The sequence below is a fragment of the Thamnophis elegans genome, chromosome 12 (genome assembly GCF_009769535.1).
Source record: "Thamnophis elegans isolate rThaEle1 chromosome 12, rThaEle1.pri, whole genome shotgun sequence".
In the NCBI taxonomy this organism is placed as follows: Eukaryota; Metazoa; Chordata; class Lepidosauria; order Squamata; family Colubridae; genus Thamnophis; species Thamnophis elegans.
This window is the reverse complement of record NC_045552.1, coordinates 31,729,024-31,746,304: the sequence shown is the minus strand read 5'-3', so window position 1 is coordinate 31,746,304 and position 17,281 is coordinate 31,729,024. Positions and strand designations below refer to the sequence as shown.

Sequence of the window (17,281 nt, the reverse complement as noted above, 5' to 3'; positions counted from 1 at the left end):
GTCCTGGTCCTATTAGACCTCTCAGTGGCTTTCGATACCATCGACCATGGTATCCTACTGCGACGACTCGGGGGGTTGGGAGTGGGGGGCACCGTTTTACAGTGGTTCTCCTCCTACCTGTCGGATCAGTCGCAGTTTGTGTTGACTGGAGGGCATGGATCGATCCCGAGGCGCGTCACTTGTGGGGTGCCCCAGGGCTCAGTTCTCTCACCCCTCCTGTTCAACATATATATGAAACCACTGGGTGAGATCACCCGTGGTTTTGGGGTATACACTTTCGGTGTGACTGCAGAAGTCTCCCAGCCTCTGTTTCTTTGCCAGCCACTTCCCGGAAGCAGCAGATGTCTCAAGGCCACCAAAAACTACTGGAGGTCTCGAACACGCCAAAAAAGCCACTGCTGTTGCCGCCCTGTTCTTCGCACCAGCAGCACAAGCACATCGCATTGCCTGCTACACCGTTCTGCTCGGAGTTGCCCAAGCAAGTTCCTCCGGCGTAGTCCCTCCTTGTTGAAAAAGCTTATATTATATGATCAAGCAGTGGGCGCAAATAGGCAGAGAAGTTGAAGCAGTAACAGGTTTCCCCTTCCTAGGCACAAACCTTTACAGGGATGATGACTATAGCCTTGAAATAAAGAGAAATCTCTTGCTTGAGAGAAAGGTGATGACAGATTTAAACAAAAGTGTAGAGAGACAGCCTTTTGACAACCATATACATCTTGCAAAGCAGTGACTTTCCCTCTTGTAAACTGTGACATCTGGACCCCAAAAAAGATGGGGGGAGAATTTATTTGTTTGTTTCTTTGTTTGTTTATTATTTGGTGTATGGCAAATACATGGACTTATAGTTCAAATGTTAATGCCCAGTCCACCAGCCATTCAAGGACAGGGTGGTCTCTGTTGAAAAAATCAGACTTTGGGCCTGTGTAAACTCTTGGTGGACATTCAGACACAATGTGATGGATATTTTGTCGAGGAGCACCACAGGCACACTGAGAGGTAGAGACAAGACCCCAGAAACATTGAGTCCTGGCAGACACCATGCTGCATACGGATCCTGTTCAGAGTTGACCATTGCTGGCGAGGAAGGTCAAAACCTGTGACCTTCTGTGTAGAGTCATCTACGTAACTACCTGTATCTGGGCATTCAGCAGCCCATTTGGCTTTCCACTATGTGTTGATGTCAAAGTTGTTAGACAGCTGTTGAGTGAGTGCCAGAGAGGGCTTCCTGGATTTAAGCCCTCCAGGGGGAAGAGGGAATGATCAATGCCCACTGCTCCAGGAATCCAAAATTAGTGTTCCAAGAAGATGTCAGTCATGGGTTATAAACTTCATTTTCAACACAATTAATTCCTAAACAGATTTAGGAATAACTCATTGTTTCTGGTTTCTTCATGAAATATCCCTCCCAATGTCAATAAGGCCATAATTACATCAAAAAAATAAATTATAGAAAGTTTATTTACAGTACATTTCTAAGTGTTGATAAAATTATCCTCAGGCAGCCTTTCCTTGGTGCTGTAGATCTTAACACACCACCTGGGAGGCTGCAAAAATATTAACATATATATTTTACAAAAAAATAGTTGAGGTCAATAATAATCCTGTTATGATTTTATTGGATTTAAATTCCATTGTAGTGGGATACAGTAAAGTGTTGTAATGACAAGTTGACTTTAGTTAATTTATTTTTGACTGACAAAGTCATTAGATCAATGTCATCATTCCAAGCCAAGAGAAGAGGCATTATTTCATTCAGAGCAGAGCAACAAAACTATTCTGTAAAGAGAGAGCCTTAAACAATACCTTTTAAATAACGGCTGGTCCAGTGGAGAGAAGCCAATGATCAGATCATTTGCCAACCACAGCCATTCCTCAGCATAACAGCTGTCCTAACCTTCAAAGGATTTCCTGGATAACAAGAGACACAAATGACTGACCCACCTGAAGGATTGTCACATAAAAAATAGTACAGATTTCTTTGATATTGCTTGGGAGAAAGATGATGATAGATGTTGACAAAAGTTCAGAGACAGCTTTATGAATTAGCGGGTTTAAATACAAGACCACAGAAATGTGGAGCTGGAAAGATCTTTTAATGGAACTTTTTAAAACATGAAGGAAAACCAATTAAACCATTCTGGATGAACTGTTGTCCAGATTCTTATTAAAAATCTCCAGAGATGGTGAATCTATCATTTAAGCCAGGAAATCCAGGTAACTGCAACTTGTACCCATGCAATATCTAAAAGCCACAGCACTTCCACAAATACAGTCAAAAAAATATGGATCAGATATGTAGATAACACTGTTGGAAAAAATAACCATCTGATTCAAGCCAAGGTGGCGCAGTGGTTAAATGCAGCACTGCAGGCTACTGCTAGATCAGCAGGTCAGCGGTTCAAATCTCACTGGCTCAGGGTTGACTCAGCCTTCCATCCTTCCGAGGTGGGTAAAATGAGGACCCAGATTGTTGGGGGCAATATGCTGACTCTCTGTAAACCGCTTAGAGAGGCCTGAAAGGCCTATGAAGCGGTATATAAGTCTACTGCTATTGCTATTGCTATTGATTCAGTTCCAAGTGGGGAGAAAAACACTGGAAACAGGAGGCTGATTGGAAAGATAGTTTATTGATGAATATGTTGCAAAATTGATGTTGAGACTCTAGAAAGGTGCAGAGAAGAGCAACAAAGATCATTAGGGGACTGGAGGCTAAATTGTAGGATGAAGGGTCACTGGAACCGGAAATGTCTCATGCTATGATGGCAAACCTATGGCACACATGCCACAGGTGGCACGCAGCACCCTCTCTGTAAGCATGTGAGCTGTCACTCCAGTTCAGCTCTGCCGAGCATGCATGGACACCTCCCGCCGGCCCCCTGCTGCTTGGGTCTCTACCTGGGGGCTACACAGGCATGTGTGATGGGTCATGGGGTGTGCGGGGGGCGCATGCACATGTGGGGACGCGTGTGCGGGGGGTGGGTGAGTGCATGCATGGGGGGGACGCATACACATGCCGTTGTATTTTGGGGGCTCGGGGGCACGCATGTGCTTTGGGCACTTGATCCAGAAATGGTTAGCCATCACTGGTCTAGTGTAACAAAGAGAAGGACTAGGGGAGACATGATAGCAGTGTTCCAATATTTGAGGGGCTATCACAGACAAGTGGGGCTCAACTTATTCCCCAAATCACCTGAGGGCAAAACAAGAAGTAATGGATGGAAGCTTAACAAAGAGAAATCCAACCTAGAACTAAGAAGAAATTTTCTGACAATGAGATCAATTAACCAGTGGAACAGCTTTCCTCCAGAAGTTGTGTGCTCCGTCAATGGAGGGTTTCAAGAAGAGATTGGACAGCCACTTGTCTGGAATGCTATAGGGCAGTGATGGCAAACGTTTTTGTCCATTCATGCTGAAATTGCATGTGTGTGCGCAATAGCATGCAGATTGGAATTGGACTTGGAAATTGGAATTGGAAAAGTTTATTTATAGGCCGCCCTTTTCCCTGGGGGGACTCAGGGCAGCTTACAACTCTTAGGGAAAGGGGATACAAACAATGACACATAAGCACAATACATAATTAAAAAGAACACAACATTCATACCATTCGGGAGGGGATGGATTACAATCTTTAGCCCCAGGCCTGACGGGATAGCCAGATTTTAAGGGCTGCGCGGAAGGTCTGGAGGGTGGTGAGGGTACGAATCTCCACGGGGAGATCGTTCCAAAGGGTCGGAGCTACTACCAAGAAGGCTCTCCTCCGCGTGGTTGCCAGTCGACATTGACTGGCAAATGGGATCCGGAGGAGGCCTAATCTATGTGATCTAATTGGTCGCGAGGAGGTAATTGGCAGGAGGCGGTCTCTCAAGTATCCAGATCCACTACCATGAAGGGCTTTATGGGTGGCAAGTAGCACCTTGAAGCGCACTCGGAGATCAACAGGTAGCCAGCGCAGCTGGCGGAGGATAGGTGTTATGTGGGTGAACCGAGGTGCACCCACAATCGCTCGCGCGGCCGCATTCTGGACTAGCTGAAGTCGCCGGATGCTCTTCAAGGGCAGCCCCATGTAGAGCACGTTGCAGTATTCCAGCCTAGAGGTCACAAGGGCACGAGTGACTGTTGTGAGGGCCTCCCGGTTCAGGTAGGGTCGCAACTGGCGCACCAGGCGAACCTGGGCAAATGCCCCCCTGGTCACAGCTGACAAATGGTGGTCAAAGGTCAACTGTGGGTCCAGGAGGACTCCCAAGTTGCGAAACCTGTCTGAGGGGTGTAATGTTTGACCCCCCAGCCTGAGAGATGGAACACTTGCCAAATTAGTGGGAGGGAAACACAACAGCCACTCGGTCTTATCCGGGTTGAGCACAAGCTTGTTAGCCCTCATCCAGTCCCTAACAGCTTCAAGGCCCCGGTTCATCACATCCACCGCTTCATTGAGTTGGCACGGGGCGGACAGATACAACTGGGTATCGTCCGCATATTGATGGTATCTTATCCCGTGCCACCGAATGATCTCGCCCAGCGGTTTCATGTAGATGTTAAATAGTAGGGGGGATAAGACCGAACCCTGCGGCACCCCATATGTTAGGGGCCTAGGGGTCGATCTCTGCCCTCCAACTAACACCGACTGCGACCTGTCCGAGAGGTAAGAGGAGAACCACTGCAAAACAGTGCCTCCCACCCCCACCTCCCGCAGTCGTCGCAGAAGGATACCATGGTCGATGGTATTGAAAGCCGCTGAGAGGTCAAGGAGAACCAGGATGGAGGCGTGCCCCACACCCACAACGCAATAGGGCCCGTCCATCTGCGCATGCACACCAACTACCCCCACCCCCACGAATGCGCGCAACCACCTCCCATGCATGGGGGGAGTTTTTGCTCTTCCAAGGCTCCAGGAAAGCCTCCAGAGAGATCCTCTGGCAGCCAGAAATGAATTGTTTCTGAACTTCTGGTTGGCCTGTTGGGCCCGTTTTTCGCCCTTCCCAGGCTCCAGAGGCTTTCCTGAATCCTGGAGAGGGTGAAAACGGCCTTTGCCAGCCCTGCAGAAGGCCAAAAATCAGCTGGCACATGCATGCGCACTAGAGTGGACAGCTTGTGTGCTGGCAGATATGGCTCCGCATGTCACCTGTGGCACGCATGCCATAGGTTCACCATCACAGATATAGGGTCTCCTACTTGAGCAAGGGATTGGACTAGAAGACCTCCAAGGTCCCTCCCAGCTCTGTTATACTGTATTCTAAATCAATTTTATAATGTCAGTAGCTTTCTCTTTCTTCTAAACTTTAAGAATAAAAGTTTAGCCAAAAACCGGGTCAAACTAAAATTTCTGTGGAACTCTACTGCCATCTTGTGACGTATTCTGAGGTATTTATTGTAACTTGCTAGATTGAAATGTATTGTGTATACACAATATGAAATAATTTTCAAAATATAGTGCTTAGATTTTTTTATGCTAATTTGTGCTGTTACAGCTTTTCCTGAATGCAAATTTTACAACCGCTTTTGCAGAATAAAGCATGTCTTTTAACTGGACAAACCACTAAGATGTTCTACTTAGGAAAAGCCATTCAGTACAGTAGTAACAGGGAACATTTCACCTGCAGATTCTTCTAAAACAGGGATGTCAAATTCAATTTCATTGAGTTTATAGTTGACCTCAGGGTGGGAGGTGGCCATGGTGGGCCTCACTGGTGGGTGTGGTGGGCGTGGGTACGGTGGGTATGGCCAGCTCAACATCACTCGTGACTGAGGGTGTCTGTGGTGGCCCGGATGGGGCTGGGGGGATCCATTGTCTCCAGGAAGATGAGACCAGGACAAGTGCCTGTCCACCAGAGGAGCCTTGCAATCCCTCTCAGGCCATGCGAAGGACCCCTAGATAGTGGCACAGGCTGCTGGGAGCCCTGCGCAGTGTAGGGCACATGCCTAGCCCTGCCCAGACTTCCCCAAGGGGCCGCCCGGCTGCGCTTACTTCCTCCTCGAGGCTGCTACTGCTGTGCTTGCTCTCCTTGGCCAGGCTGCTCTCAGTGTTTGCTGGAGGGCAAAGTGTTTGGGTAAAACTTCAACCTGCCTCACTGCTATAGCTTGTAAAGGCTAACAACTATATAGTGGAGCACAGGGATGTGTTGCTGCCGGCAGCGGTTTGCTTTATGTGCTTTGCGCACACCCAGGGTATGGGGCCAAGCCAGCATGGGGCCAAGGCTGGAAGGGAGAGAAATTTGTGAGGCTTTGTGAACTACGTAGGACAGAGCAGCCTCCCCTCCCATTTGTTAGAGATCCTAGCCCTATTCAGAAGTATTTATGGCTTGATACAATTAAAAATAGCAAGTTTTTCTAGACCCAAAGTGTGGGAAGTTGAGAAATTGCCAGGTGTGTGTGTAATTAATTGGCAGCAGAGTACGGGTGGGAAGTTGAAATGGCGACTGCCAGTGAAGGTTGTGTGCTTCGGCTCCTCTCCAAAGAGGGACAATGGGTTTTGACAGTGTGGAGCAAAGACTTCAAGTTGGTGGAAGTGCTATGTTGCTACTGTGTGGTTGGTCTTGCTTGTTCTGACTACTGCCGGGTGCAAAAGAGTCAGGCAGGTAACGGGCAGGTACGAAGGTTGTGTGCTTGGGGATTCGTCCCCTGGTGTAGTGAGCTCCGGCAGGCTGGATACTATTAAATCACTTCAAGTATTGTTAATAACTGGAATATTGTACATTTGAACCAGAGGTGAATCGCTCATGGTACATACCAGTACAGGCATACCGGTAGTGAAAATCAGACGTATGTTTGCATACCGTTGGCGATGACAGTCTGGCCATGACCCCATGACAGAACAATGAGGATCCCCTAGCCTGTCACTGCTTGCTCCCCGCGCACGCCCCATCACCGCTCTCTCGCCTCACCCATACGCACCATGCTCCCCCACCCACCTACTTCCTTTGCCTGCCCAGCCAGCGGGACTGCAGCCAGCAAGTCGCAAGGGTGGCAGTGGTGAGCGGTAAGTGAAGCAAGCGCCAGCCAACATCCCTGCCTCTTTCCTCCGTGAGCACTGCCAGGGAGAAATCAGGGGGAGAGAGGGAGGAGAAAGCCAAGCTTCTGCTAGGGATGGCCTTCTCCCTCTCTCCCCCTGATTTCTCCCCACTGCAAACAAGGAGATTGTCAAAGAGAAGGAAGCGCGGGGGCTTCTTCCAACTGCAAATTTTAGATTTTAGATTTTAGATTTTATTAACATTTGTAGGCCGCCCTTTTCCCTGAGGGGACTCAGGGCGGCTCACATAAAATCAGGGAGGGGAAGTACAAACAGTGACATAGACACATATAATAAAAGTAATAAGCAACATACATTCATCATTCGGGAGGGGCAACTATCCATGTCCCCAGGCCTGACGGGCTAGCCAGTTCTTGAGGGCTGTGCGGAAGGCCTGGACGGTGGTGAGGGTACGAATCTCCACGGGGAGTTCGTTCCAAAGGGTCGGGGCTACTACTGAGAAGGCCCTCCTCCTTGTGGTTGCCAGCCGGCACTGGCTGGCCGATGGAATACGGAGGAGGCCCAATCTGTGAGATCTAATTGGTCGCAGGGAGGTGATTGGCAGGAGGCGGTCTCTCAAGTATCCAGATCCACTACCATGCAGGGCTTTATGAGTGACTAATAGCACCTTGAAGCGCATCCGGAGATCGACAGGTAGCCAGCGCGGCTCGCGGAGGATAGGTGTTATGTGGGTGAACTGCGGTGCACCCACAATCACTCGCGCGGCCGCGTTCTGTACCAGCTGAAGTCGCTGGATGCTCTTCAAGGGCAGCCCCATGTAGAGCACATTGCAGTATTCCAGCCTAGAGGTCACAAGGGCCTGAGTGACTGTTGTAAGTGCCTCCCGATTCAGGTAGGGTCGCAACTGGCGCACCAGGCGAACCTGGGCGAATGCCCCCCTGGTCACAGCCGTCAGGTGGTGGTCAAACGATAGCTGTGGATCCAGGAGGACTCCCAAGTTGCGAACCCTCTCTGAGGGGTATAAAATTTGACCCCCCAGCCTGAGTGATGGAATATTGGTCGAATCTTTGGGAGGGAAACACAACAGCCACTCGGTCTTTTCTGGGTTGAGCACAAGCTTGTTAACCCTCATCCAGTCCATAACGGCCTCAAGGCCTCGGTTCATCACGTCTGCCGCTTCATTGAGTTGGCACGGGGCGGACAGATACAACTGGGTATCGTCCGCATATTGATGGTATCTGATCCCGTGCCTACGGATGATCTCTCCCAGCGGTTTCATGTAGATGTTGAATAGTAGGGGGGATAAGACCGAGCCCTGAGGCACCCCATATGTTAGGGGCCTAGGGGACGATCTCTGCCCCCCCACTAACACCGACTGCGACCTGTCCGAGAGGTAGGAAGAGAACCACCGCAACACGGTGCCTCCCACTACCACCTCCCGCAGTCGTCGCAGAAGGATACCATGGTCGATGGTATCGAAAGCCGCTGAGAGGTCAAGGAGGACCAGGATGGAGGAATGTCCTCCATCTCTGGCTCTCCAGAGATCATCGGTCAATGCGACCAAAGCGGTTTCTGTGCTGTAACCGGGTCTGAAGCCTGACTGGAAGGGGTCGAGATAGTTTGCTTCCTCCAAGGACCGTTGGAGCTGAAAGGCCACCACCTTCTCAACAACCTTCCCAAGGAAGGGAAGGTTGGAGACTGGGCGATAGTTATTAAGAACAGCTGGATCCAAAGATGGCTTCTTTAGGAGGGGTCTCACCACCGCCGCTTTCAGTGCGGCGGGGAAGTTCCCCTCCCGAAGAGAGGCGGTCACAACCGCCTGGATCCAGCCTCGTGTCACCTCACTGCTGTTAGTAACCAGCCATGAGGGACACGGGTCCAGTACGCAGGTGGAGGCACTTACAGCCCTCATGGCCTTGTCCACATCCCCGGGGGTAACATCCTGAAACTCAACCCAGAGATGTTCCACCTGATCCTCTTGTGCCTCGGCTGGAACTGCGGGGATGGAGTCCAAGTCCGACCGAAACCGAGCAATTTTGTCCGCTAAGAATTGGGCATAATCCTCAGCTCTGCCCTGCAAGGGTTCCCCCGCTTCCCTTTTATTTAATAGGGAGTGGGTTATCTTAAACAGGGCGGCTGGGCGGGACTCAGCGGACGCAACCAAGGTGGCTATATGAGATCTTTTCGCTGCCCTAAGTGCCCTGGTGTATTCCTTGGTGCAGGTGGTTACCATTGCTCGGTTCGATTCGGACTTATCGGACCTCCATCGGTGCTCTAGGCATCTCCTCCGGCGCTTCATCTCCCGGAGTTCCTCGGTGAACCAAGGGGGTCTCCGGGATCCGCCGCCTCGGAGGGGCCGTAGTGGCGCAATCCGGTCGAGGGCCTCTGATGCTGCCGAATGCCAAGCAGCAACCAGAGTCTCTACCGGACTGTGGGCGAAAGTATCAGGAATGACCCCAAGCTCCGTCTGGAACCTTAGCGGTTCCATAAGTCGCCTGGGGCGGAACCACCTGGTCGGTTCCTCCTCCCTACAGTGGGGGTTTGGTCTCCGGAAGTCGAGCCTCAGTAGGCAGTGGTCTGACCACGACAGGGGTATGATGTCGTTACCCCTCAGACCAAGGTCACAAATCCACAAACCCTACGAGGAACTAACGACTCCCGGATAACAACGGCCACACCCCCACCCCTTCCCTGGGCTCTCGGCTGGTGCAGCACCTGAAATCCTTCTGGGCACAGTTCTACAAGGGGGACTCCTCCCTCTGGGCCCAGCCAGGTTTCAGTAATACATGCCAGGTCTGCCCTCTCGTCTAAAATTAAGTCCCGGACGAGAGGAGCTTTATGTACCACAGACCTGGCATTTAGCGACAGCAGCCTGAGTCCAGGGTCCTGATTACTTGCGCCATCTGGTCTCGGAGTGGGACTCATAGGGCCGGAAGGAGGGATCTCTGTGATGTAGCGAACCCTCCTTCCCCGGTAATGGCCTGCCCTAAAGTCCCCGCCGTATCTGCCCCTCCCTGTTACGACCGTAATACCCCGACCCTCTCCCGTGTATCTAGTCCCCTCAGCCACCCCCATGGCCCCCGCTTCTCCCGGCAGGTCCTCCGAATCAGACATACTCATTCACTCACCCAAGCAGTCCCCACAGAAAAGTTAAAACACATAAAATACAATGATAATAAATGGTAAAAGTGGGATCATTCACTCAACCACATACAATCCCATGCACTCATCATACCAGATAAAAAAATTGCGCGGTTGAGCGGTTGTGCGAATTGGTGAAGGCAGGATCTTAGAAATTTGGCCTTCTCGTTAACAAAGTCTAGTGGGAGTCCAATAGAAAACTGTATATGGTCCAGAAAAGTATATGGCCAGAAAGAAGTACCAATAGTGGCCACTGGAGGGAGTCCAAGTTCTTGGCACACTGCCTCTCTGGTGTAATAGTGCTTGATGATAATAAAGGTATTTGATGGTCCAGAAAAATACCAGTAATGGCCACTAGAGGGAGTCCAATTTCCCAGCCAACACAGCACTCCTGAGGCAGTGATGATTGCAATGGTAGCAGCTGATGGTAATGGCTGCCGCAGGGAGCCCGTAATTGAGTTCTTACAGCTTTACTTCTAAGCCAAGCAGGCAGATGGTCAAGCCGTTTAAAGTCCTGCAGAACCAGCGGCGAGATCGTAGTAAAACGCCGCTTCAAAATACAGGGGGGGATATCAGCGAAGCTATAGCGGAGACAGGAAACCAGTTCCTCTGCCTCCCGGTCCCAGTCCCAGTCCAGTCCAGACATCTCTCCTGGACCTCCCACCCCCTCTTCGGGGCATAAACCAGCCCCACGATGTTGTTCAGTCAGTGAGGGGGTTCGGCACCCTTCCAAACAGCGGGGCCAAAGCCTCCGCCTCTCGCACAAAGCCGTCGCCGCCGCTTCCCAGCTGTTTAAAAAGGCCGATGCAGAAAGCCACGCCAGGGGGGATATCGTCGTTCCGGAGCTGTTCCTGGAGCCACTCAGAGGCGGCCCCCTCCCCAAACAACCACCTCCCTGGGAGGGCTGAAGGCTGGCGCCCAAAAGGAACCCCTCCGTTACCATGTTAGGGGTCCTGGGCGCCGCGGTTAGTGTCTTCTTATTCTCAGGCATTCGGAGCGGCGGAATTCGGCAGCCATTCTATTCTCACGCATGCGCACTTATTTGCCCCTGCTCCTCTTCCTTCCTCGGCTGTCAAAGAGAACAAAGCACGGGGCTTCTTCCAACTGCCGAGGCCTCAGTTCCTCTTCCTTCCTCGGCAGTTGAAAGAAGCCCCCATGCTTCATTCTATTTGACAGCTGCCTTGTTTTCAGTGGGGAGAAATCAGGGGGAGAGACGGAGGAGAAGTCCATTCCTAGCAGAAGCTCAGCTTTCTCCTCCCGCTCTCCTCTTGATTTCTCCCCACCCCACTGCAAGCAAGGTGGCTGTCAAAGAGAATGAAGCATGGGGGCCTCTTCCGAGGAAGGAAGAGGAGTGGAGGCCTCGGCTGTTGGAAGAAGCACCCGCTCTTCATTCTCTTTGAGAGCTGTCAGTGGCAGAGAAGAGGGAAATTGTCTCTGTGTGTGTGTCTGTCTGTGTGCGTGTGTGTGTCTGTGTGTGTGTGTAATGCAGGGGTGGGTTGCTCCCTGTTCGTACTGGTACGCCAGAAGGGGTTCGTCAAATTTACTGTACCTTTTAGAACTTGTTCATCCGGTAAGACAGTACCAGAATGCTCTCTCCTGCCTGCCCCCCTCGCTCGCTCACCCTGCCTGTTCCATCGCCACTTGCTCGCTCACCCTGCCCGTCTGCACCAAGCTTGCCCCACCCACCGCTCACTGATTGGCTGGCTGACCAATCGCCACACCTCTGAGAAGCAGTGAGGAGGGGCTTTCTCGCACACTTTCTTTCTTTCTCCAAAGGCGTGCGAGAAAGACCCCCTCCCCCCATTCCCCAAACGTGTAAAGGAAGGAAGCTGCAGGCTAATTTGCCTCGGCTATGCTATCTCCTTTCATTCTCTGTCGCCCTACTTCACTCGTTTGGGCTGTAGAGAACAAAAGGAGATAGCGTAGCCAAGGCAAATGAGCCTGCAGCCTCCTTCATTCCTTCCTTCCCTCAGTGCCCACCAAAGCATGTCTCCTGCTCGGTCCCCCTCTACGTGCCTGCCCGGACTCCGGCTTCAGTAGTAGCGAGCACGGGGCACGGGGCAGCTGGTGGCGGTGGCTACTGCTCCTGGACTAGCTGTGGGTTGCGCTGCTCGGCGGGCAGCGCCCTGACTCCCCCGCAGCCGCTGTGCCACCTCAGCAGCAGCACCTCCCCCTCGCAGAGCCGAGGCGGCGAAGAAGATCGAGAGACATGGAGCCACAGACTCCCCCCTTTCCCCCGCCCCACAGCTCACTTCCTTGGGTGGGACCAAGGCGCACGCAGGGTGAGTGGAGTTTGCGACCAACTTTAAAGTGAATGGGGCTGGTTGTGACTAAATGGGACAGAGAACATAGAGGGATGCAACTGGGCATAATATCTGATTCTTGCGGTGGCTGAAACTTTATTACAGACTCAGATTATAAGGCTTGCTGGCTAGGCACCTATCTACAAATTCCCCACACACTTAGTGATATGACAATGTTCAAGAAAAGTTTTAGTACCTTTCTTCCTGCTGTTTGACAGAGTATAATATACCACATGTATCTGCATGCATATTAATTTTGAGTGTCACTGAGTTTAGAATTTATTTTAAAGTTCCTGATATACATACACAATTATTTTTTTCCTGTTACATTAACCATTTGTGGTTTATAGGACTGGAAACATAAGATTGGTGTCACTTAATAATTTATATGTAGTATGTGGGAAAGTTATAAACTTTAGTCTATCCTTTTAATTGCTAAAAGCCTACTGGGTATGTTTACTACATTATATAGTCTAGTTATGTTCAGTGTTATTTACTAACTATATATAACAGGAATGGGCTGTTTCATATGTATGTGTATGTATGTATGTATGTATACATACTTACATACATACATACATACATACATACACACACACTTCCCCCACACAAGTTCAAATTATTGTTGAAGAGAATTACAATACCTCCACAGTGTAGAATACCTCATGGAACTAATTCAAAGCTATCAATTTTGGTCTATTATTAACACTGCAAAATGTGTAAAAAGAGAATGGGATGAAATGAAAGTCTACCCTACCCGCAATTTTGATAAGGATTCCTGAAAAAGAGAGATTAAGACTCAAGAAAGAAATCTGCTCATAGAATCGTATTAAGTTTTTTTTTTTAATGGGGAAATGCTAGATATCATAGCTGTGTCCTCTGCTATTTGTTATTTTATTTAATGGCTTAATGCACGTGCATTATTCTAAACCATGGGTCTCCAACCCCCAATCTGTGGACTAGCATTGGTCCATGGCATGTAAGAAACCGAGCTGTACAAACAAGCAAAGCCCCATCCACAGCACACAAAACCACACTTTCTGGTCTACGGAAAAACCTCTCTCCATGGAACTGGTCCCTGGTGCCCAAAAGGTTGGGGGCCACTGTTCTAAACCACATTGAGGAAGTTTGCAATAAAGGCAATGATTGAATACATAACGTTTAATGTAGTGTCTCTTTTTATGATTGACTGATGATGTGCCATCAAGTCAGTATTGACTCTTAGGACGAATAGGCCTTCTTTTGGATGATTTTTCCTCCATCCAAAACTCCTGTAATTGAGTCCATCTACATAGTTGCTGATTATCTTCTCTTTCCTTTCACCTTTTTCAGCATTATAGACCTCTAAAGAAAGCTAGGTAGTCACATAATGTATCCAACATGTGATAATTTTGATGGTGCAGTGATTAAAATGCAGTACTGCATGCTAACTCACTGCTCAATTCAGAAGTTCAATTCTGAGTGGCTCAAAGTTGACTCAGCCTTTCATCCTTCCGAGATTGGTAAAATGAGGACCCAGATTGTTGGGGGAAATATGCTGACTTTGTAAACCACTTAGAGAGGGCTGTAAAGCACTATGAAGTGATGTCTATGTGCTATTGCTATAATTTAAGTGTATGTCATTTGAGCCTTGAGTAAGAACTCTATAGGCATTTGTTCTACAATCTTTTTGTTCATTTTATTGGCTACCTTTGATGCTATTCAAAAGCATCAATACTCTTTTTATCTTATTTCCTCAAAGTCCAACTTTTGCTTCCATAGAGCATCACTCAGCATGATTCTGATTATTGTAAATATAGACATACAGATATCTGAATGCATTTTCCAGGGCCTTCATTTGTATCCAAGTGCTCTACTTTTCTTTTACTGTTGATAGTCAATCCTATAAAGTAGAAACTATCCAGCATCTTTACATCAAGTAGTCTATTTACTTACATTTTTATTTACTATGTACATTTTAATATTTCATACTGTTATATGTACAAGTGAAATTTTAATTGCTGAAAATGGTCATGGGTCAAAATGAAATTGGCAGCAATATTCATTTTGTGGTTCTTATTCTATCTACACTAACTCTATTAGAGCTGCCTTTGGCAGGGAATCTCATTCCCAATTTCAGTGGTGAGCCTAAATATTATGTATGTGAGTTTCACTGAAACCTGCCTTTTAAAAAAGTAATTTATTCATTTATTTAAAACTATTCATCTTTTTCATCACTTAAACAATACCAAAATATGTTTTTAGGTGGTAGGAGCCAGGATTATTTATTCATTTTTATTTATACTCTGCCCTACTTCGTCAGAATACTCAAGGTGGTTTCTAACAATCAAATGAAAATTAGAGTTAACTCTATCATTTTAATGTTTAATTAAAAAGAAAACAGTTCTAAAAATATTACAACTGAATTTAATATTCACTTTCAATAAAGTATAGAAAATATTTGTGTGTCTCTGTGTGTGTATGTTTTTAGTTTCACAATGTGAGTTAAGGCCTTCCCTTCTGTTTGACTTCTTTGTTGCACTTTTTTTCCACTATAAGTGGAATATTTTCAAAAGATGGAAAACAGGGTGCCCAGTTCTGGGGAGACTTGAGATTCTTTTCAAAAGAAGCTGTAAATTATTTAGTTGGCTCAATGTCACCAGGAATATGAGAACTATTTCTATTTGTCTACTTGGTATAACCAAATATATATTTAGATTGATAATAGACATAATATACATTGCCATGAAGAGTAGGATTACTATTTCTCTCCCACTATCCATAAATTAAAGGACATTATTTTATTAATATTATATCTATTTGGATAGATAAATAGGTCATGAGAGGTTTGATTGCTATAAAAAATTATTTCCCACAGTTTTTTCCATTATGCTATCTATTATATTGTTACAGGTATATATCAACCATTGCATGTTTACAAGAATTTTATCCTTCCAGATTTCTCTTTTACTTGAGGAAAAGAAAAAGGGAAATATATTTTTCCTTAAGGAATGGTAGACAGGGAAACCAGATATCAACCACTTCCTGCCTTTAAGAGGGCTTGCAATATTCTATGAATGGTTGACCCATGTATGATCTTGATCATGCGAAGGATTTGTTTTGGTTGTCTGCTGTAGCCAGCTACCTACTGTGAAAATTCCTATTCAAGGGAATTCTTAACACTCCTTAAAAGAACATTAATTTGTGGTAGAAGTTTTTGAAGAAAGACTTTAGCTTTATATCTAGAGAGAGAAATTGCTCTGCAAATTCATATTTCAATTTTTAGTCCTTTTTTACTGTATGGTTGAAGTGTTCTTACATTTGCTATCTAAATATATTAGTGTGTTTTAAGTAATTAGAGTAATGTAGAGTAGACCTAGGAGCATATAAGGGAATATGGAGATAATCTAGTCCAACCCCTTCCCAAAGCAGGAGTCCTTCCTTCTCTTTGAGAGCTGTCAGTGGCAGACATGAGGGAAATGGTGTGTGTGTGAGAGAGAGGGGGGGGAGAGGGAGAGGGAGAGAGAGAGAGAGAGAGAGAGAGAGAGAGAGAAAGAATGAGAAAGAGAAAGAGAAAGAAAGAAAGTTGGAGAGAGATAAGAAAAAAATAAGTGGGGGAGAGAGAGAGAGACGAAGGAAGGAAGGAAGGAAGGAAGGAAGGAAGGAAGGAAGGAAGGAAGGAAGGAAGGAAGAAAGGAAGGAAGAGAACTTATGATCACAATTGAGCCCAAAATTTTGGTTGCTAAGCAAGAGCATTGTTAAGTGAGTTTCACAACATTTTACAAGTTGGTTACACCCACCTGGTCACATGACCACCAAGCCATGCCCACAAAATAGGCCACGCCCACAGAGTAGGTTGTAAAAAAATTGAAACCCACCCCTGGTTTGAACATCTTGGATGCTACAAAATAAATAGAATGACAAGGGAATATCTTAAACTATAATTATTATCCATTAAAATCTATTGGCAATCCTACTCCAATGGATTCTGGGCACCATATAAAACTATAAAACTGCCCAGTCTTTTTTTTAATTGTTAATTTTTATCCTGACGGGGAGAGAGGGGTATGTTTGTGTGAACTCAGCAAATGTACTCAGCACTCCTATTTTCCCCACAACAACACTGTGAGGGAGCAAAACATTTGAGTCAACATGGCTTTGCCTGCATACCAATTTCAGGCCACTAATTCCATAAACATTCCTTCTACATCTTTCTGCAAAGGTGATTTACATGTTTATTCTCTGCAGTGTTTATAGGTTCAAAATAAGAAAAATGTAACAGTGCAAAAGTATGCACGTAGCAAAAAGAGAAATACACAGCACTGCTTCGCAAAAACAGTTGGTTATGCAGGCCGCAAATAAGCCTGTCTCTGAGATGGACTTCCAGATCAGGGAAGTCACATTGGTGCGAAGCGCTAAGGTCTGCCACAAACTCTGCTGCAGATTCCCAGGATCTCTGTTCTCATTGCTTGAATGCATGGCGCCAGGCAATGGCCCAGAGTCTAGGCTCAAATTTTTCCTTTAATTGTTTCTTGAGGTCTGTGTAGGCCACCGTCTCTACACTTGCCAGTACTACCAAGTTCTCCATATTGGTGGAGATAGCATCAAGGAATGGGTTGACCTGGTCTGCTTAGCTGATTGGACTAAGTCTGTCAGATCTGTGAGGACACGCCTCTGTTTCTAGGACTTCCCAGCTTTTGACTCAGTCCCTCACCGAGGACAGACATATCAAACCTTATCTGTATTTGAATAGCTGGAAAAAGATCACAATAGGACTTGAATTAATGAGTAATTGACCCAGCTGATTTCAAGGTAGAGTCGCTGGGATTTCTTCAGCTGCAAGAGCCTCTGAAGGGCCTCATCTACTTGTCAATTGGAGGCCCTGGAGCTTCAC

General features: G+C 47.3%; 1 protein-coding gene across 1 annotated transcript in view; it reads right to left on the bottom strand.

Moving 5' to 3' along the window:
- Window positions 1–201: 201 nt before the first annotated feature.
- LOC116515498 (ras-related GTP-binding protein C-like) overlaps window positions 202–17,281 on the bottom strand; it is a 65,930-nt gene continuing 48,850 nt past the window's right edge. Inside the window, exon 7 of the mRNA XM_032227579.1 lies at window positions 202–1,908. Coding sequence (XP_032083470.1) covers window positions 1,844–1,908 — 65 coding nt within the window. The 3' untranslated portion in view covers window positions 202–1,843. The remainder of the gene's footprint in view (window positions 1,909–17,281) is intronic.